Source organism: Pongo abelii, chromosome 5 (assembly GCF_028885655.2).
Source record: "Pongo abelii isolate AG06213 chromosome 5, NHGRI_mPonAbe1-v2.0_pri, whole genome shotgun sequence".
NCBI classification, from domain to species: Eukaryota; Metazoa; Chordata; class Mammalia; order Primates; family Hominidae; genus Pongo; species Pongo abelii.
In genome coordinates this window covers 97,952,573-97,975,349 of record NC_071990.2, presented here as the reverse complement: position 1 = coordinate 97,975,349, position 22,777 = coordinate 97,952,573, and the positions used below count along the sequence as shown (strand labels likewise).

At 39.1% G+C, this 22,777-nt stretch overlaps 1 protein-coding gene across 9 annotated transcripts in view; it reads right to left on the bottom strand.

The window, feature by feature from the left end:
• Positions 1 to 22,777, bottom strand: part of KLHL32 (kelch like family member 32) — a 215,734-nt gene that overhangs the window by 43,916 nt on the left and 149,041 nt on the right. For 4 of the 9 annotated variants that reach the window (XM_002817169.6, XM_054557906.2, XM_024248583.3 and 1 more), the window contains one exon: positions 11,093 to 11,308. The exons of 3 other annotated variants lie outside the window; for them this stretch is intronic. In XM_002817169.6, coding sequence (XP_002817215.1) covers positions 11,093 to 11,308 — 216 coding nt within the window. Of the gene's footprint in view, positions 1 to 11,092; positions 11,309 to 22,777 lie in introns of those variants that run through there. 2 more of the 9 variants (XM_024248579.2, XM_054557907.1) reach the window with 2 other exon arrangements.

Genomic DNA, 22,777 nt, shown 5'->3' with positions numbered 1-22,777 from the left:
ACACTTGGAGTGGTGAAAATAAGCTTCTACTTTCTATTTTCTTTAATGCTGAGACCAACGAGCCAATCATGGGAGTATTATGATTTAGGTCAGTGCTGCAAAACAAAGGAAAGCCTTTTAGCTGCAAAGAGTAATATGCATCTAATATGTGTGTATGCATGCGCCTCTACCTGCAAGTGTGTGTACTGTGTGAATCCCACCTATGGGATGTGTAAGTGACAGAGGACAGGACGGCTGTTGGCTCAGAATCCAGGGTGGCTTTTAACCTCTTTACTCAAAATTTTTATATAAAACTTATGCCATTTTATTAGCTACATTGGGTGTGAGAATGATGAGATGGGGTATATAACTAATAAGGTAAAAAGAAGACCTAAAAAATAACAGTCTTGAATTTTCCATGCACTATTTAGCAAAATTTGTTGCCTCTGAACCGGGCCTCATTTTATGAGCCAATTGCTCACCAGGAATGTATCCAGAATGTACAAAATTCATGTCGTTCTACCTACATGTAAATGGACTTCAAGCAGAATATTGCCAAATCTTGCATATGACTTTCTGCAAAATCTCAGAGTTTTTGTTTTGTTTTTCAGAAGACAGTTGTCAAAGAAAGCTATCTGGGAAATGGTTCAAACACATGTATTTTCCAAATCCATCCTCACTCTCACACACTTTCTCAAGGGCTGCATTCCTCAGCAGATCACTTTACTTCTTGTGTGCTCCCGGGCACCTTCCACAAGCTTTATCAATGAATGACACATGCTCCATCATCTCCTGAGGGTTTAGTTCTCTCAGTGTGGTGTTGGCTTTTCAAGGCATGACTTCCTTCTGCCCAGAAGGCACTTTGTGTATAGGTCAAATAGGAGTGGCTTCCGGATACTGACTACACATGGGGTTGAAAACAGGATTTCCCAGCTGTTTCACAGAGCATGAAGACAAGAAGCAGGCCAATTTGGGTAGGTGCCTATTCTAACTCCCAGAATCCAAGGGGTGTGGAATTAATCATTCTAAAGCACTACACAGCCCCTCTACATTGCCTAAAACTTACATGAGACGAGAAGAGTGAAAAGATTCTTCAGGGGACCTGGCAAACCTGATAAATCAACCCCTTTGTTTACTTTATTATTTACACTTTATTGGATTTATATGGGGCTTCACTCCAAAGAGTACATAGTCCCAGCAGTGGGCAGAATAAGAAATTGATTACAGTCCTCAGGAGGTCCAATGTCATTCTCACTGCCAAAGAGCCTAAAGTGTGTTTGCCACTTAACTAAGCATCGTCCTTTCTGGATGGAGAGGTTTAGTTTCAGTTTCAGCTGTGAGTAATTTCCCATTGTGATTGGCTGACTTATAGTCAATTTAGTATAATTAATGCCAAATTAGATTGTAATTCACGTAGAATTACAAATTAAAAGCTATATTAAGAGCAAATGAATTAATCAAAATTAATGATATTATGCTCACTTGTTTTAAAGTGTTAATAAGATAGGTCCTCCTAAAACGTTTAAACTTTAGCGCACCATCCATCACTCCTTTAATTACCCAATTTCCTTGTGTGGCCGGAGAAGGTAGTGGGCATTCCTCATCAACAAGAACACACACAAAGAAGATATGTGCATTCAGCCTCTGGGGTGTGGGGGTCTTTTTAGCTCCTGTTCTTGAAGCATAAGTAATACCATGCCACTTACCAATACTGACTTGTAACTCTTCCTATAGACAAAGGAGAACAATGCACAAAATCTTTGATACATAACTTTAGAATCAGTCATTGACTTTTTTTTCCCTGAATTTGTCTTCCTGGTTATGCTTTCTCTACCAGAATATCAAAATAGGTTTGCAGTTCATCAACATGCCACCCCACGTAACAAGGAGGAGGTGGTCAGATGAAAGGGTGGATCCTCACCATGGAGAATGCATAACTCTGTATTATGAGCATAAAAAAAGCTCAAGAATGATGTATGAATGCTTCTAATGATTGTGATCTCAGAATGGCCACTTTTCTCCTCCAGGTGTGCTGAATCAGGGTGTTATTTTTCCTTGTAGCAGAAGTTTTGGAGGCAAGGGTGAGAGAAGCACTTCTAAGGAAGTCAGTATTCAACAATAAATGTTGAGGCTTCTCCTGACATCTCTTTAGAATGTAAATAATTCTAGAGCCTCTGGGTCACTTTATAAGTAAATTTACACCCTCTCCTATAGAACTCCCAGAATAGCAAATCTCTATGGTCTGACACAGCCAATTAGCATGAACATCATTGTTATTCAACTGGCCTAACATTGAAGAAAAAGGACTCACAGGATCATCTGTGTTGGAAAGAGACTAACATTTATCAATTTCAAGAAATTTATATCTTTCACCCTCTCTCTTAAACCCCATATCTAAACCATCACCCAACTGTCAATTTCTGCTGCACACATTTCTAAAATTTCAATATATTGGCCATAAAATGAAGATGGAATGATCAACCATTTCCATTTGTTTCATCCAATCTCTGGTCTCAAATAGGGACAACAGCCTACAGACTTTTTCCCACACAGTCTGTGTCACTGCAGCAGAAATAATGGCACTCCACGTTCTTTTTTACTCTAATTTATGTCTCTTGGTCAGATTTTAAAGAGATCCTCCCTTATCGGCTTTCATTTCCTGCTTTATACTACACCATCGTGTACTTTGAAGGAATAAAAGATGGTTCCCTCCCTCTGCCAGAATTCTCTAAGCATTCTTCCTTATCAAACCATCCAGAGCCTCAGTTTCTGGACTTTGATCAAGAAAGACCCTCAGCAACACTTTCCTGCACGACTTTATTGGAGACATTTTTGCAACTTCCCACAAAGTCTCACAACAGGTGAAAATGAAAACTGGTAATTTATTAGGAAATGTCTACTTCTGGCTCACTCATTATAGAGTAATATATAAAAATGTTTGACTTACGAGATGTATAAGGTACTTTGAGGTTCTGTTTTCTTAAAGAGTTGGTGTATTTCAAGAGAATACAGTGAGACCTCCATTGAAATCTATACTGTGAAGTGAGTCAACTATTGAACTTCTGGGCTTTAGTTTTCTCACTAGTTAAAATTTGGATCATACTTGCTTTATCAACCTTAGCAAGGCTGATGAGAGACTCAAGAGAAATTATATGTGTGAAATACTTTAAAATATAAAGCTCTCTAGGCTTGTAAAGAATTATTATTGTTGGTATTATTATTGATGGACTTCTACGCTAGCCTCAGGGTTTCTACCTCGTATATGGCTTATAGTTGGGTTTTACTTTTAAATCCCTGATAACCCAGGTAGCAGCAATATTACTGCAGGCCACCAATGCATAAGTAATATTCTACAGTCATCTTTTTCCTTCTCACAGCAGCAACAACAAAAATATCGGTCTGGAAACAACATGAATCACAATGAAAATTAGAAGCAGAGAACATAAATATGTCATATCTCATAAATCACCTGGTTGTTCTGTTGTGCTCATTCTTTAAAAAAAAAAGGAAAGAAAAAAAACTATTAACTCATGAGAACAGCAGCACATGAATACAAGTTGGGTCTCCAGTAATTTCTGTAATCACTGCCCCTCACAGCTACTCAGCAACACACAGCTCTAGCACTGAGGATTAGCTGGAGCAAAGCCCCTCTGAAATGAACATGTCATGCGTCTCGCAAAGGCATATACCCCAGACAAACAACAGCAAGCCACGAGTCAAGCTACTGGGGGATGCACCCTCACAGAGGAATTAGCCACATATAGATTAGAAGGAAAGATTAAATATATGCTCTGGCAACTAGGAGCACCAATCCCTGAAATAGCAGTGTTACTCCGTGTCCAGCTAGGGGTCCCTCAAAGGATAAAACATCCTCTGGGCATAACATTATTTGGGATGCAAAGGAACCACTGTTTATTCTCTTCACTAACATCTAAGAAGAAGAAAACGGAGATACCCTCATCACATTTGTAGAAAAAAACTGTACGTAGTTGGGAGAAACAATAAGAAGTTTCAGAAAGAAAATTAAGAAGTGGTACAAATTTGTAAGTTGGGACCACAGGTATGAATTTGATGAGTTTAAGAAATGGTAAGTTTAAAAAATAGGAGATATTATGAAGATACCCAGAAAGTAGCTATCTGGGAAAATAATAGTAACAACACATGCATGTATGACAGAGAATTGGCCGGGCGCGGCGGCTCACGCCTGTAATCCCAGCACTTTGGGAGGCCAAGGCAGGTGGATCACGAGGTCAGGAGATCGAGACCATCCTGGCTAACATGGTGAAACCCCGTCTCTACTAAAAATACAAAAAAATTAGCCGGGTGTGTGGCACATGCCTGTAATCCCAGCTACTTGGGAGGCGGAGGCAGGAGAATCACTTGAACTCGGGAGGTGGAGGTTGCGGTGACCCGAGATCGTGCCATTGCACTCTAGCCTGGGCAATAAGAGTGAAACTCCATCTCAAAAAAAAAAAAAGAAAGAGAATTGAAGAAGGGCAGGAACATGATGAAAAATTATAATTTTGTTTGAGGATAAGAGTTCTTAGTATTTTATTCTATTTTCTAGTTACCAAGGTCCAAATATTAAACCATGAACATAGCTTGTAGAATTTTTTGATTAAATGTTTACCCACAGCCTGATTTGTTTGAGGCTTGGACTGTATCACATGGATTGACAAACGTTTGCGAAGCTGTTTAGAGGGTGCATACAACGATCGAGAGTTAACAATAAGCAAAGCATTGAACAAAAGGCGAAGGGTCACTGGTTGGTATTGAAACATCCAGTCAAAAGCATGTCATCTCCATTGTACCCATATCCTTTCAACGTGCCCCAACTTGGCAAAGAAATCATTACGCTATTTGGCACAGGTCAGTCCCCACTGGGAAGGAATTGGGCAGGTGGGAAAGAGCAGCAAGCAGAAAGCCCCACATCAGACACTGTCAGGCCCATGGCAGCAGGACCCTGTTGGTGCTTCCCATTACTGACTGCCCAGTACCCGTCATATGGCAGGCAATAGTAGTAAACCACAGGACATGGCTGGGCAGAGCAGGCACTCAATAACTATTTGGAATGAATGAAAGAATGAATGAGGCATATGTCATCTAACAGAATTAGAATTAGCAACATGACACAGACATGGAGGCAGGCACAGAGGCCATGATTTGTTCAATCCATGGGCACTACCCAAGGGAACTAGAATGGTCATGCTCTTTTTTTTTTTTTTTTTTTTTTTCTTCCAGACAGGGTCTTGCTCTATTGCCCAGGCCGGAGAGCAGTGGTGCAATCACGGCACACTGTAGCCTCAACTTCTTGGGCTCAGGTGAACCTGCCCTTTGGGTAGCTGGGACTACAGGTGCATGCCACCATGCCTAGCTAATATTTTCGTAGAGACAGGGGTCTCACTATGTTGCACAGGCTGATCTCAAACTTCTGGGCTCAAGCGATCAGCCTGCCTTAACCTCCCAATGTGCTAGGATTACAGGCGTAAGCCACTATGCCCAGCTAATCAAGCCGTTCTTAATTCCTGTTAAAGTCATAGGATTAATTGGATGCACCTCTGTGCCCATCGCCTGAGTATTTCTGAGCTTCTATTACAAATTTAGAAGCTATAGACCAAAGTAGACATAGCTCAAGAATTAGAAGACATGAGCTTGATTCCTAGATATATTACCTCAGTTTCCCCTTTTGTACTACAGGAGAACAAAGCAATAATAAATGCAGATGCATTTTCAACACTCTGATGTGATATTCAAATTGGAAGTATTTTAATAGTATTGTTTGACATATAGTACTATTTTAAGTCCTTGCTTCTTCCTGGCCAGAGGTACATTTGGGTCAATTTATCATTGAAGGATAAAAGATGAAAGCTGAGTACATCGCTAGTGTCTTCTACTTTCCAACTATAAAGGGATAGTAGCTTTTTGTTTGGGTTCACTTCTGGGACTCCTTTCGAAGAAAATGATTAATTCAAACTGTAATGTGGCTGATTCTGTGATATACATAAAAGCCCAGGAGGAGCGTGTCAAAAAAACCACTGCATTTTAGATTGTTGACTAAACAATATGTGGCTTATGTCTCTCAAGATATAAAATGAATGTGTTATTAAGAGTATGACTTAGGGAAGCAAATTTCCAACAAAAATATAAGGAAAAATGCAGTCTTTAAAAGGCCAAACTCATTTTCTATATCAATTTTCTTAGAATAAATCCAGCCTAATGTAGAAATAGTAGGATGTCTTATTATCCATTCAATACATTTTAACATGGAAACTCTACATTATTGTTTTTATTTATTATTAATAGAGTGCAAGCAGTAGGTAATGCAAACACTACAGCACAGCCTCTGCCTCTAGGGATGGATAATCACGGACAAATATGAACAGGATTGCCCCAGCCCCAAATCAGGTGACATGGTCCCTCTTTGGCACACTAAAATAGGACATAACTTAGGTTTGTGCAATTACTTTTGCACCAACCTAATAGAATAAAGGAAACCCTCCCTGCTGAGGTCTCACCTTGTTTGACGCCACTCACACAGCCAGCGAATTTTTCGCTCTTAGTATCTACTTAAGTCCAGGCAAAGTGAGACTCAGAATACAAGTAGGAAGTGTCCTCGACCCCCAGGTTAATAAAGTAAGAAAGTACTGTTCTTTTTTTGTTTTGTTTTTGAGATGTAGTCTCATTCTATCATCCTGGCTGGAGTGTAGTGGCGCAATCTCCACTCACTGCAACCTCTGCCTCTCACTTCAACTGATTCTCCTATCTCAGCCTCCGGGCCTCAGCTGGGATTACAGGTGCCTGCCACCACACCTGGCTAATTTTTGTATTTTTAATGGAGATGGGGTTTCACTATGTTGGCCAGGCTGGTTTCAAATTCCTGACCTCAAGTGATCTGCCCGCCTCAGCCTCCCAAAGTGTTGGGATTACAGGCGTGAGCCACCACGCCTACCCAGAAAAGTACTGTTCTTACAAAATAATAAGTCCTCACTAAAAGTAAGAAACAGTTAATAAATTAATAATTAAAGGAAAACAAAACTTCCCATTCAGAGATAAAGGTGAAATAAATTTCTTTAACCTAACTATTGAATATTTTTGTGAAGCATTTTACCCCAGAATCTAGCTCCCAACACTATGCCTAGCATGTAACAGGTGGTCAAGAAATATTCATTTTTATTTCCACAAGCTGTTGTCTTTCATTTTTAAATATCCTTCTTGTTTCTGCTACTTTGGAGATAAAATAAAAATTCAGAGAGCTGTACTTATGGTTTAAAATCAGAAGGATTCTCTCCATCTGGGAGGAGGCCTGGAAGAGCGAAACGGAGTTGGCAGACCTGTCCTCTGCCTTCCTTCCACTCTAGCATAATTTTGGGTATTTAGTAGGTGCTCAGTGCATACTGATGGGTGGAGAGCCATACTTTCTCCCTATGCTAGTGTGTATAAGAATTGATGTTATATTTTTCTATATAGGCTTTTTCTACAAATTGTACTTCCATGGAAAACAGTAATCTCCCTCTCACTCTGGTGAAACAGAACCTAAAGGCAGAAGAGGCAGGATATGCATGTTCCTGAAAAGAAAACAGAGATTACTCAGCATTTCCTATGAAAATGAAAACAGATCTGATCATGAGAATGATACGGAATTACTTCCATGTGTTGTTCTAAGTTTTTTTTATGAAGAATTGCCATGTTTTGGCTTATTTATTTAAAAATATTTTATTGACAGATAAGGATTGTTTAGATTCAAGGTGTACACATGATGATTTGATAAGCATATGCACTGGGAAATGATTACCACAATCAAATTAATTAACATATCCCTGGAACCCATGCTCTACATTAGATCCCTAGAACTTGTTTATTTTCTAACTGAAAGTTTTGTGCCCCTTGACCAACATCTCCCCATTTCTTCCACTCCCCAGCTCCTATGGTAAGACCCTGGCTCAGCAGTCTGAAAATATATGCAAAATCTAACAGAAGATATTTAACAGGGCCCTACTGAAATGAAGTTCTAATTGGGAGCTAATACCAGAAAGCAAAATCAAACGGATAGAGATTCGCCAGGTCACAAAGGCAAGTGACCTAATGTCCCATATTTCCATTTCAGCTGATGTGTTCAGTTTTAGTCTCCTTTCTTTGAACCCAATAGCCAATTTGGTGTCTTTCATCTGGAACCTGATAAATTGCTGGCCTTAAAACATAAAACCAAATTGTTGAGCTGAATTGAACTAAATTTTAAAAAAACAATATATTTTAGGGAACTTCTATGTCCTTATCCATCTAAGGTATGTATGTGCACAACTCTCTATGTTATCTCTAAATATAGAGTGAAATTAACCAACAGATCAAGTCATTTCAGACCATGGAAGGGATGAAAATTTGTCTAGGAGGAACCAAGAAGACTTCTGTGAGAGAAGAGACTCAGAATAAAGCTTAAAAAGGTCAGATGGAAAAAAAGAACAGTTCCAAGGCATCATCTTGGGGTATTTTACAGGTTCACAGATCCACAGAATGATTACTGTGGCCTGCATACAGCACATTTTGTCAAGGAAAGGGCCTGGGTAAGGAATAGCAGGAAAAAGTGAAAAAGAGTTGGTTCAGTGAGGATAATCTGAAGGTTCTTATGACAGGTCTTCAGAGCCAGACTGCATGAAATCTGGTGAATAATGAAAATTAGACTTTTCACCAAAAATGGGATGGTCCTAGATTACATTATCAGTACACAGTAGAAGAGCCACCTGCGTAAGTGTGTGTGTGTTTACCATGCTCTCACCTAAGTTACTGGTTGCACATATGAATCAAATAGCATGCCCCCCTCCATCCAGTTTTCTATTACCTGTCCTACCCTGTGCCAATTTGCTTTCTCCTCCCCAACACCCTTTGCTTCACACTTCTTCTTTAAGACATGGGATAGGGATTTGTCAAAGTCAATGAGCACTTTATTACAGTGAGAACGTTCCGTAATGAACAATTCAGCAATTTAATGAGATTCTGTAGATCTGTCTCCAGCCTGTCCATCAAGTTTCACTTCTATAAAGCACCCTGACACTAATCCTCTGGCATACCCAATCTCTACCTTGGGCTGAATATTAGATTCTTCCATGGTATATTGCATTACTAGCATAACCTCAGCAAAAATGATGAACTTAACTATACTTGAGGCAAAATAGCTGGTCTGATTTGATTTTTCTCTATGGGGTTGAATATGAGGGAAATACTTATTTACTAAGATAAAGCAAAAACAGTTTCTTATTGCCTGCTGAATGCCTAAATTGATAATATTTATGTGAGTCTTTTAATTCTTTCTTGAGGACCAGGTATTAAAAAAATTATTGCCTGCAGCAGAAACCAGCTTTTAAAATTCTACATTATAATATTAGTAACCTTTAGAGAGGCAGTTATGATAACTCTTAAGTGGACAGTACGGAATTTTCTTGACACTCAGCCATCTGCACATTACCACGTCGATCTCTGGCAGTGCCTTCAACTGCACCACAAAAAGAGATAGAAGCCACAAGGATGGTTAGCCTCAGATGTCAATTCTATGTTAGCTCAGAGGCATAAAAAATTAAATGCAGGATTCATTCCAAATCTTTCTTTTTCCCTTGGGAAGTGAAGAAAATTTGGCTACTTCCCATTTTGAATTGACCAAAGTAAATTCTGTTAATTTGTGTGTGTAAGAGCCAGAGATAATTGAAATTTCTACCAAAAACAGATCCTTGTCAACCTATTCAACCTCTGCCTGAACAAACATTACCAGAAATACCCAAGGAGCCACAAAAATTTATTCTTTAGTGTTTTTTTGGTCCTTATCTTTTCTTTATCAAGACAGTGTGGAATATTGAAGACATGGGGGCAGGTGTTAGCAGACTTAAATTTGAAGGCTGGCTCTGCTCTGTGACTCTGAGTAAGGCACAGAAGCCTCATTTTGTTCATCTGGTACATGCAGTGATAATAGCCATTCTTTCAGGCCTGCTGTCAATAAGTTTGCAAAGAGCCTGGGACCCAGAAGGCCTTCAGGACGCTGCAGCTCTTTAATTCCCTCTGGTGGAAGCAATAATGAAGAAGGAAGTTGCTGATTAAAGTAACACAAATAATGAAATAAGGCAGAAAGGCATCAGGAAAATAATCAGTCAGTAGAGTTAGCTACTGAATAATTAACAGCTACCTATATGACTATTTTGGCCAGAATTAAAATACTCTCTAAATATTACTTGATAAGATACCAGGGATTCACTGTTTAATCAGCTAATAGAAGACTTTAAATTTTCCCTGGTAGTCTGTATATAATTATTTTTCAAATGATCGTGAAATCTTGGAGGCATGGCACCCTACAAGTAACAAAATGGCTAGCCGGTGCTTCAGAGAGTGAGATAGACAGGCTGTAATAGGGAGGAGGAAGATAGGCTCTCTGACTATTCCCCAAAGACACCAAGTGGATTGTTCAAGGAATAGTCACTGGGGATGAGCAGAAGAGGATTTAAATTGAATAATCAACTTCAAACCACAAAACATCCTCCTGTCCTCTAGACAAAGGAGCGACACAATGTGAAAAGAATGCTATGTCAGGCGAAAAGGCAGGGCTTAGGAAAATAGCAATGAATGCAGAATGAACTAAGGATGGAGATTTTTCCACTGCCATGCAAGAAGAGCTTCATTTCATTCGAGATCCAAGCTGCTCTCTATTGCAACAAAGAAATATTTCTGAATTGTTTACAGCAAAGGCCCAAATTTACTCTGATTCTCCTGGTCTTAAATATGCATATATATCACTTTACAATTCATTTTTTTGTCATATTTTGTTTAAGAAACAATTTTTATCAGGAAAAAAATCCCTTGACTCAGATGTGACCATGTTAGGTTCTGGGAAGCCACAGTGAGGGTCTCGTGGATTGCCCCTGCAATTCCCTGAGTTAAGCTGCAGAGTCCGCTGAGGGCTCTGAGCCTCAAGGGCCAGTGTTCTCCAATCACTTGTCCATCAAGGAAGCATGACTTCTAAAACAACTCCATGAGGACAAAAGCCGCTAAAATAGTGATAATTGTTCCTCAGTCCTTTAACTTCCAATCACGGCATGCTTTTTCAGTGCCAAAAGACGACTGTGCACAGCGCCCTTACCTGCCAGATCTGTTCTTCACTCAGGGAGGTCAGGCGGTCGCTCTTCAGCACCTCCTGAAGCAGGCAATAGGGAAGCGTTAGAACATCTTCTGGGCGGCTCTTCAGGAGTTCAGAGAGATGTTTCACTAAGAAATCGATCACTGCCTTCTCCAACAAAGTGAGGTTAAAGAGGTCAGCAAGTCTGTACAGATCCAAGTAATTAAAGCTATTTAATTCCTGGGTGCCAAAAAAAAAAAAATGAAAAAAGATCTCTTAGAAATAAATCCAAGAAAGAGCAGGCAAGAAATTCAGATTGACTCACTAAGGTTTTCGTCACAGTGGTGGGAGAAATGGGAGGGCTAGTATAAAAAAAAAAAAAAAAAGAAATCACAATTATAAAGCTCTGCATAGAGAACGGCTATTCTAGAATTCATAATTTTTCCTCATTTTACTCCTCTTAAAACCCATATATTTAAAGACACCTTAATAAAAGGAGTGAAAGGGGTCTCTGGTTTCAAGGGCTGAAATGTTACTTTGCAACATTCTAGAGACATTTTACTAATGAGGGCAATTGATTTTTCTACCCTTACCATATTTTACAGGTTTTTCTCTACTAAAGATAATGTAAGGGCAGGTAAATGGCGATTCATGATTAGATGACATAAACTATATGAAGACAGACTGACTCCGCTCTTTTTCCGAAACTTCAAACTAAGTAGGTCTTTAAGTTAAAACAACGCATCCTGTCTTAACTAAAATCCAGAGTTTTATATACAAGGTCTCAGGAAATGAGGAAATCTCACAGAAAAGACTCCTGTTTGAATAATTCTATATTGAATCCACCTAAGATGGATGATTTGTAATTGTTCTTTGTTTTTTTCTCAGCCTCAAACCTTCCATTTTTCCCACCTTTTTGAAGAGTTTCTACAGAAATGCTTCAAATTTGGGAGGATTTTACCTGCAGTCTCAAGCTCATAGCCAGGGCTCTACAATTATGCCTCCAGAGAGCCACAGCTTCCACTGTACCTTTCTCACTGTATCCCCGCAAAAATCAGAGATACAGTACAGTTGTTGAAAGAAAATTTACATATGTCAAGTAGAATGAGAGTGGGCTGTTTCCTACTTTCCGCTCACTTTTAACTTACAATTATTAATATAATTATGAGCAACAGTTTTCCAATAACTTGAGGAATGCAGAATGCTATCAGATAGCCATTTCACTTTATGAATCCAAGTAATTTTCAACATACTTTCCCCCTTTCTAGTTACCTAAGAGTATTAAGAACTCCTTACTGAGGTGCATAGTTTGCACCTCAGTAGATAATTGTATAAAGTGGGGAGCTGAAGGAAAAAGAAAACTCACCCCAAGGCAATGACAACATAGCACACACTCCTCCTTTTGGGGCAGATGGGCTCTGTGAGCCTTAAGCAAAACCATTGCTTCTTGTCCTTTTGGTTAAACCATGTGTAAGCAAAATAAGCACCAATAGTGCTGCTTTTAAACTTTCCATTAATGTGATGGGGGAAGGTGGGAAGCAATAAACTTCATTAAATGCCCAACAATAGTACTGTGGATGGGAAACAAAAATTACTGCTGTTATAGAAAGAGTGCCATTTCTAGTTATAAAAAGTAATAAAAATTCAGAAATATAAAGTATGGAAAACAAAAATCGTTCATAATTTCACCATGCACTATTAATGTTTTTGTATATATACTTCTAGACTTTTAAAAAATAAGTCTTTTATATGTTGAAAGAAGAGAATAGTTGCATTCAGGACCAAACAAACCATCAGCCACCACAGGCACCTGGAGGCAACCAAGGCAGACAGAGAAGAGCAAGGGCGGTGGAGGCAGGCAGACTCAGCTCAAATCCAGCTTGACACACCATTGGCTGCGGCCTCGGGTCAGTCACTGAATCTCTGTTATTCCCCAAGTACAAATTTTTTTTTTTTTTTTTTTTTTTGAGACGGAGTCTTGCTCTGTCGCCCAGGCTGGAATGCAGTGGTGCGATCTCAGCTCATTGCAACCTCTGCTTCCCAAGTTCAAGTGATTCTCCTGCCTCAGCCTCCCAAGCAGCTGGGACCACAGGCGCGTGCCATTGCACCCAGCTAATTTTTGGATTTTTAATAGAGATGGGGTTTCACCATATTGGTCAGGCTGGTCTTGAACTCCTGACCTCATGATCCGCCCACCTTGGCCTCCCAAAGTGCTAGGATTACAGGCATGAGCCACGGCGCCCAGCCTTCCCCAAGTACAGATTTAAGAGCTCAACAAGCTCATAGGGTTGGCATAAAGATAATGTATGAAAAGCACTTACCATAAAAGTTTGGCACGTGGAAAGTACACAGTAGGTTGCGGGGGAGAGCAAGAACAATAAAGTATATTTGAGCATTGTTGTTTGGGATCCATAAACCATGATTAATCACTGATGCAAGGAGGTCAAAATGAAGCATGTGTTCTCTTTAAATATTCAAGTCTTGAATAAGGCACACCATTAACTCAGGGAAAGAGGGGGTGGCCAAAATAAAAACCATAGAATTAAGATAAAAACTAATTGCAAGTTAATGCCTTCCACATCTATATGACTGACCCACATCTTTCTCCTAGGCTCTGAATTCATTTTCCCATCTGCCTATAAGAAGATGCTGTTTCTTGGATATCCCACAGTCATAAACTCATCATGTCCAAACTAAGCTTTTTTCTTTTTTGAGATGGAATAGCGCTCTGTCGCCCAGGCTAGAGTGCAGTGGTGCTATCTCGGCTCACTGCAAGCTCCGCCTCCTGGGTTCACGCCATTCTCCTGCTTCAGCCTCCCAAGTAGCTGGGACTACAGGTGCCCGCCACCATGCCCGGCTAATTTTTTGTATTTTTAGTGGAGACGGGGTTTCACCATGTTAGCCAGGATGGTTTTGATTTCCTTACCTCGTGATCCGCCCGCCTCAGCCTCCCAAAGTGCTGTGATTACAGGCGTGAGCCACCGCACCCGGCCTAAACTGAGCTTATTTTATATAGCCTGCATCTACTCCTGTATCTCCTCTCTTAGATAACAGTCGCATCTAGACACCCACATCAAGAACCCAAAAGCTGGCCTATATTCCTCCCTTATATCTAGTCAATGGCCAGTCCTGTCTCTTTTTCCTCTTTAGTATTTCTTGTTCTGTTCCTTATCATCCCCTGTCTGGACTTCTTGCAACAGTGTCCTAAATTACCATTCCTGCCTCCAGCAGCAAACTCTCAATCCTCTCTTTTCACAAGAATCTGACCATATGTATCATCTCTTTAAAACCCACTGATAAGTTATTTGCTTTTGGGAAAAAGTCCAAACTCAGTAACACTGTATAGCCTTCCATGACCTGGACTCTGCGATCTTCACATCCTACGGTGCAGCAATCCTGTCCACCCTGGCTTGGCTCTAGCCATGACAACAACCTACACATTCACACCATGTGCGAGGACTACAGCAGGAACTGCAACACAAATGAGCAAAAAAAGGCAAGCCCTAGGCCTTATGGGATATATAGTCTACTGGAAGAGAAGGCCATAAATCAAAAAACCTTACAATTACATGGAAACCTGTAACTGAAGTAAAAGCTACAAAGAGTAGAATATAGCACTATGAGTGTCCATAACAGGGATTTGACTTGGAGTTAATAAAGGACTAACTTGGAGTTGACTTGGAGTGGAAAGTTAGTAAAGGCTTCCCTGAGAAGCCTTTTGACACTGAGAGTTGAAGGAAGAGCACCCTTTGTTCACTTGGCAAAGGGTGTATATTAACAACATTTTATTTCTGTATTCTCCATGTTCTGGCATCTGGGGTCTCACTGACTGGGAAGAGACTGCCCCTCCCAGGGCTAGCCAATTCTTTGAGAGAGCAAATGGCTTTCATATGCAAACTAACCAATCCAGAACCCATACTCTAAATCACCTCCTCTATGTGGCTTCTACACTCCAGGAGGCAATAGTCCTCTGGCCCCACCATCCCAGAGCCAAGTACCAGACAACCAGAGCCAGCCCCTACACTTGCGAACCCACGGAAACTTTCAAACTAGCCAATCATAAGCCTGCTAACCCTGCTTTGCCTACTTCCTTCCTGTGGATACCACTATAAAGACTTTAGTCCACTTTTCCCCCCTCACTCCTTCTACCTCCTCACCAAGCCTGGGGCTTCCCTATGCAGTCCTGGAGGTGTGGTCTGTGACCTCTTATTGGAGTAGAAACAAATCATGTTTTCATTGGCAATTGTCTCCTGATCTGTTGGCCTCACCATAACTCAATAATAACAAAACCTACATTTTAAAACAGGATGATGGTGGGATTTCACGGAGATGCTCCAAGCCAAAGCAGCAGCATGAGCAAAATTCCTATGGAGTAGGAATTGTGTTTCCCTTGTTTCATCTGAATATCCTATACAGCACATCTCCCTTCCTCTCCATGTCACCCTCAGTCACATTTCTCCATCTTATTTGTTTTAGAGCTTGTCACCACCTATAATTATCTTCAGCATTTATTTGCCTACTTGTTTATAATGTGTTTGTCTCCTCCCCTGATCCCCCAGTAAGCTCCATGGGAGGAAGGAGCTGCTGGTTTGTTCACCACTGTATCCCCAGAGCCTAGAACAATGCCAGGTACGTTCAAGCTGCACTTGCTGAATGACGAAACCGTATCATCTTTTCAACTTCCCTGGATCAGGTCAAATTGACCACCTCTTCCTGTGTACTTCTACTCTGCCCTCTGCAAATATGTCTAGCACATCACTTGTCACTGCAAGCACCCTTTGACTGCAGATCTATCTGCCTTTACCAAATCTAAGCTTCTTAGAAGCAATGATTGTGTCTCATGCCTTGTGTGTCCCTGGTATCCAGTAGAGAGCAGATGCTTAATACATGTGTGTTTAATGAAAGAATGCCCATGAGCTTTTTCTGTTTACTTATAATTAGGCAAAAACAGAATAGCCCATGTCTTTCCAATACGCCTATTCAATTCTGAACCTTGTCCAAATCAGGCCATTTTTCATATCTCACAGGCCTTCCTGATTGTCCCTTTCTCTTTCTGGCCTTCTGACACATACACACAAAGGCAAAGCCAGTGGTCTTTCTGTTTTCTGCGTGGGAAAATTGGTAATAATGACTAGAGTTGAAAGTGTTACTGAACAAGTATAATATAATCATTCTTCTGTGACAAAAAAAATCAATTCACCCCAAATTTCTTTTACAGTCCAACAGAGAATTACTTCCTCTATCAATTGGCTACTTAGATCAAAAGATTTTAATATCTTTTCAAATGATACTTTTTCCTAATTACGAGATTGTCTCAGTTCTCCTACATTCTGTGACTTAAAAGTGCAAGTACCCAGGTAGCGGCAGTGGTTTTGAATGGAAATTACAGCTCAGCAACAAGAAACTCTCTTGAGTAAAAGAAAGTCTTACTCTTTTTTTCTGAAACGGTTTCATTTCTGTCACACTGCTTCTCACTTGAAATTTAGTTTCTATTCAGAATTATGGTGCACACATTGTTGTTCTTTGGGGAATATTTTTAAATAGTATTTATTTTCCTTTGGTTTAGGGCTATTTGGCTTCTCTTATTCCTTCTATTTGTTTCTCATAGTTGTGAATGACAAGTTAAATAATAGAAGAAGAGCCATAAAATGTGTCCTCAATACCACACTAGCTATGGAATAAACATCAGTTTTTCAAGTTCAATAATTTCTAAACTTTATATATTCCCCAAACTCAGTCTTTCTGTGTGGCCTCTTTCCCTAATTGGTTCCTTCAATGGTTATTCCCCAGATTAACCACCAAATACGGTAGGGGTAAAAATACGGGAAGGCAAATATTGTTTTATTTTGATTTATATTCAAGTGTAATTACACTTGCAAGGCAATTATCAAGCAGTTAGGACATGAGTGGGAGGAAGGAGGGCAGTTTGAGGACAGTGTTGATCCTGTGGCCTTTCAGCCCACCCTTCCCAAACCAGTGAAGGCAGCAAGAGAAGGAGGAGTCTTGGCCTCAGTGATGTCCCCTGGCAGGTCTCATCTGCAGCAGAGTGGCCATGGCCTTTGCAGTGTCTCTCAATATCTCAATTATGCAGGTAGTACTAATAAATGACCAAAGTTCATACAAGAAGTACTTTGTTTATAATTCAGAGTAGATTTAAGCTTATGAAATAATGCCACCCAGGCTCACTTGTATTCTACTATACCTTCTTGAATGAGAGAAAAACATGTAGCCTTATACCTAGAGTCTGCATATTTACCCCACATAACCCACAGCCTAGCTTAGGGATGTCACGCTCAAGAGCTGTGTCTTGTGTGCCAATGATGATACAAGCTGAGACTCAATCATCTGAATTTCTGAAACGTAGTCTCAGTTTCGACTACCACAGTGGCTCCCTGGCTTGTCAATAACCCCTTGCCCATCCACACTGCAGTTTAATCATGCCTCTGGCACAGAAATTATACACATTATGCATAATTATATGATATCTGTTTGTGGGGTAGATAATACAGATAGTCTACAGTGGATGCAGTCATCTTAAAAATAGGTGTTTTGACATTCTTAAAACTAGATGAGGCACCCTTCAAAACAAAGCCTTAAAAACACCTATTTCTCTTGCTGTCTCACCTAGTTCTGAAAACACCACTGACGTGTGAAGAAAAATAAGCATCATGTACTATCACTATAGAAAACTATGACTTGAGTTAAAGATAATAAACTCCTCTCAAGGTTAAAACAAGAGTAATTTCATTTTGATTTCCCAAGTTTTCCGCCTCTAAGATGTCCAAATTGAATAGGATTAGAGATTTTTCCGGGTAATAACACTCAACAGATGTGGCTATTTTAACAATGCTTTGTTTCATCAATGTAATTATAATCTTTCATTTCCAATTATTGATGTACTTCACTTAGACAACCCTCCTTCGCAATGTCACCTAAATTACCCCATGTCGATACGTTACTACAGATAAAGATAGGCAGGAGACACAGTGGTTTCTATGCCCATGATGTAGTAGCATACATGAAGTTCTTACATAAAATGCTGATTTTATATCACAATTTGAAAATTCCTCTAAATGAAAGGCCATGCTTGGCTCTGTAAGTCAAGAAATTCTCTTTTTAAAACCACTCCCAAATCTATTCCAAACAGCCTGAGAAACCACTCTACATAAAAATCAGTATGGTTTGATTTTTAACAATGTTAAGTCGAAGTGAAATTTAAAAATTGTATCAGCTGCTCATAAGGACCAAGTAGCAAGTAGGATGCGTTAAGTATAAGGCTCTTTATCACTGAATGAATTCTAATGCCTCCCACTTCAAGTCTCCTAGCACATACACAATAAGCTTGTCACTAAGCTATTCATGCATGTAGCTTATCTTCAAACTATTAAAAATGTACCTAGTAAACTAGTAAAAAGTAGGTTTTGCATCATATGCTTTTTGTATTCTGCACAATGCCAATCGTAACATCTTTCTCATAGATTGCAACAGAGAAGTATTTGTTGGATCAAGAATGGAAAAAAAGCAAACAGTTGTGAGGCACATCTATGACTTTACATGGAAAGAGGAAATAATAGCTTGGTTATAGATATAACTTAACAGTTGGGCAAAATAAACAGCTTTCCCACAATTAACTGAGAAAAGTGTTCTTAAGTACTTAATCTGAGCTTCAGAAAGTCCCTTGTGATGCTAACTAGGTGTTGGGTTTTTCATACAATTGGGAAACAAAATGGAATGCTCACTTGTGGTGCCAGATACATGAGGCCTGACTTCGACAGTGAATCTTGGGTCTCCTTTTCTGTATGTTAGATTTTTCCCCCTTTACCCAGAATGTTGAAAACGAACCTTACTTCTCTTGGTTTTTAGCGATGATCGGAAAAAGATAAATGTGCAAACTGTTTGCCAAAAAAAAATCAGACATTATCAAATGAATTCTCATTAATTTTCCTTTATACCATAAGCAGAACTTTGAGACTGTTTTGTCACAAGTGATTATTATTTGTGAAAGATTTAAAGACATCGTTTGCTTCAGTAGACTTTAAAAAGCTTGTGAGAAAGGGGAAGTTCTGTAATATAAATGCCCTTCCCTTCTGCAGGACAACCCAGATCAGATTCCATCTCCACGGAAAGGCAGGCCACTCCAGCTTGGAGGACTTTCCCTCCTCTGACTTTTAATTGCACTTGCTAATTGTATCATTTGTTTGACTCTTCTCTCCCCAGCTGTGCATAAAGGTGCAGATAGTATCTTTAGTTCTTTAGATCTTCCTCTCTGTCTTCAGAAAGTGGCTACCTAGCAAGTTTTGATTGATATACAGTGGGTAGGCAAGAAAAAATACCACATCTTTAAAATTTCAACTTTTATTGCTTTTATTTCTTAGTTTATGGTAAAAACATAGATTTTCCTGCTCCTCTAAAAATATTTAAATATTTTACAATGTAAATAATTTATTAAATATTAATACATATATTTAATATTTAAATAAATAAAGGTATGTGCCTAGAAATGTTAGCTACACTGGAGATAAATATGGCAACCTAAAAAGATGGGAAAAAGCTATTTCCTGAACTTTTCAGAACTGTGTGTTACTTTTAGCATATGTATGCACCATGAGGTGCGTTGCCATCTTACTCTTCATGATTTAGAAATACTATAAGTACACCTAACTGCGCATATTTACTTAGGTTCCTAATTTCATAGTTTCTCTGTCTCCTTCACTGGGTGATAAACTGTGGGAACAAGGCACCGGTGCCGTCTTTAGTTTAGAGCTGTAGGAAAAACACATGATTTGGAGCTGACCCATCTGGATGGCCTCAGTAAGTGGTTAATCTTTTCAAGTCTAATTTTCTCATCTAAAAATTGCAAAAAGTGACACTGCATTCCAGATCTGTGATAAGGATCTCAAAAGTGCAGGTAAAGTACCTTCTACATAGTAGATGCTCAACATACGGTAGCTATCATTATTCCCTTTTACAAATGCTGTTAACAGTACTTAAACTATAGCTTTGCATAGTCCATACTCACTGAGCGGGTAAAGGGAAGAAAACACTGAATGTCTAATATGGACATTGTTTTTCTATGAGTGTCAGCAAAAACCATAGCTGTCACGTAAAATCATTCATTTCTTTTGTACTTAAAAAATACTTCACCGGAGATAAGCAGGGAGAACAGATAGAGACATTATACTGGACCATAAGCAAGTATGTATTACTATAATATACTCTGGTTCCCGAGCTCTATATTACTCATAGTAGAAAAGGCACATGGAGAAATCTATGGATGGGGGAGCTGCATTTCTTTATGACCTTATTTGAAAGATAAACTCCTTGGGGAAATACAATTTATTCAGATATTCAAGACCCTGCTGTGCAAATCTACAGTCTGGGAGCACACTATGGAGATCAAAAAATATTTACTTTATTCTGTTGGGTATAAAAGCTTTTAATGAATGCATAATTAAGACAAAAAAGTGTATATGGCTTTAGGAATTCCACTGCTGAGCCAAGCCATTAATATCCAAGGCACCATACCCAGTTGTGATTCCACCTGTTTCCTATTTTGATTACAACCTAGTTATAAATCAAGGCATTATGTGACTACCTGACCTGGTGCTGCAGGAAAGGCTGGTACTCCAGTAGAGAAAGCAACATAAAGGGGGCTGGTGTGGATGTGCGGTGAAGGTCTGGCCTTTGGAACAGGTAGAAACAAACCAATAAATAAACAAAATCCAAACCTTTTAATAGCCTTGGGATCATTTATATGGGAAAGAAGTTATCATGTTTATTGTGCATGTGAACGGCTCTGTGAATTTTCTCAACATTGTCATAGAGTTGACGGATAAAGTCTAATTATTATAGAAGAAAAAATGAGCAATTCATTGACAATGCAGGCCAGATAACTTGTAATATGATAAAATAATCAAACTCAGATATTTTTATATGTATAAACATATAGAGAGATATAGGTATATTTTGTATATAAATATGTAAATATGTATGGACAACTATATGTAATGATATATTCATATATTGATATGAATATGTATATGATACAATTTGATTAAATGAAAACAAAGTATTAGCAGCAATTCAGAAATACAAGGAAAACTCCAGCATGCTCTAATTTTTGGAGTCTTGCAAGGCCTATTTAAATATATTTGTGCTGTATAACAGAGGAATTCTACAATTAGGTTACTAGTACATTTTCATAATCAATTGTATGCATAATACCCAAGGTTCATGAATAATTTTATATTGTTCCTTGGGAAATTCTCTAGTAAGCTGGAAATCTAGTAGGGAGGAAGTGAAACATAGCCATCAACAATAACTAATAATTCTGGCCCCAGTCACTATGTGCTGCAAAATGCTGTTTCAAAGTTCACTAAACCTGACTCAGCACGTAAGGAGATTGCCAATGAATATGGAATATATACGGGAAATTAATATATATATATATTTTTCTTTTAATTGAAAATAGTTTATCAGAGTAACTAGGGTTTTAAAACTAAAATTTCAATAACTATACTTTTTGAACCAGAATAGGCAAAATCAGTTTAAAAATGTTTAAAAGAATAGTATAGAATACATTATCATCTATTTCCCTACTTGCTCTAGTACACAAAGTCAGATTGCTGAAAATTCGCCCAGTACCACAGACTTTAAATCATCCCTCAGTATGTCAATCATAAGTTAATAAAGTAGTTTTTTTTTTTTTAAATCCCTCACTTACCTACAGACTGTCTTAATCATTATTACGAATAAGAGTGAGACCTGGAAGGTTTTTTTGTTTGTTTGTTTCAGAGTTGCATTATTTTCACTTTTTATCTTTTGGATGCTATGAAGCACACATAGCATCAATATCTTTATGTTACTAGGAGCAATTCAAGTTCACCTAAATGTGACAAATACACTTTCAAAATCTGAATATTGGTGATTTAACAGTCAGGTACTTGATAAAAAGCAGTGTGGCAACAGAATCTAGAGCGGGAGTTCTCAAACTGTGCTCCGTAGTTCAGACATCAGCATCCCTCAAAACTTGTTAGAATACAGGTTCTTAGGCCCTCCCCAGACCTCCTGAATCAGGAACTCTGGAGTGGGGCCCAAGCAGTCTGTTTTAGCCATCGATTCAGATGATTCCTTGCATAATCAAGTTTAGGAATCATTACTCTGGAGTATATATTTCAGTGAAGACAGGAATGACTCTATCCTGCATAAATATATTGTTGCAGCAAACAAACCGTGTGACCCGAGCCCTTCAACCGTGCCTCTGAAGTAGGCAAACTTTATACTGAATGTGTGGGACTGAGGCCAGGGTATCTGGAGCCAAGTCCATGACACAGACAAGCAGCCACTTCCTAGGGCCTGTAGCACATGCCCCTTGATGTGCCACAGGAAAAAGGCTGGTAGCCTGTTCTAAAAGATATTTGTGGATAGATAGTGAGAAAGGGGTGGAAGAGAAGTCTCCACCCCTTCACACTCCTTTCCTTCCTCTGGAAGAAAAGCCAGAGGAAAGAAAGACAGCTGGAGGGAAGTGAGACACATGGATAGCATTCTCCCAGTAAGGAATAATTCAGATTTTTTTTCTTTTAAATAAATACACAGTTTTTATGTCCCCTAGTCAGGAAGCATATGATATCTTGCAACTTTATAATCAAAGTTTCTATCATAGGGAGCTCTTATGGTACATGCAGAAGGAATGCAATCAGACAATATGTG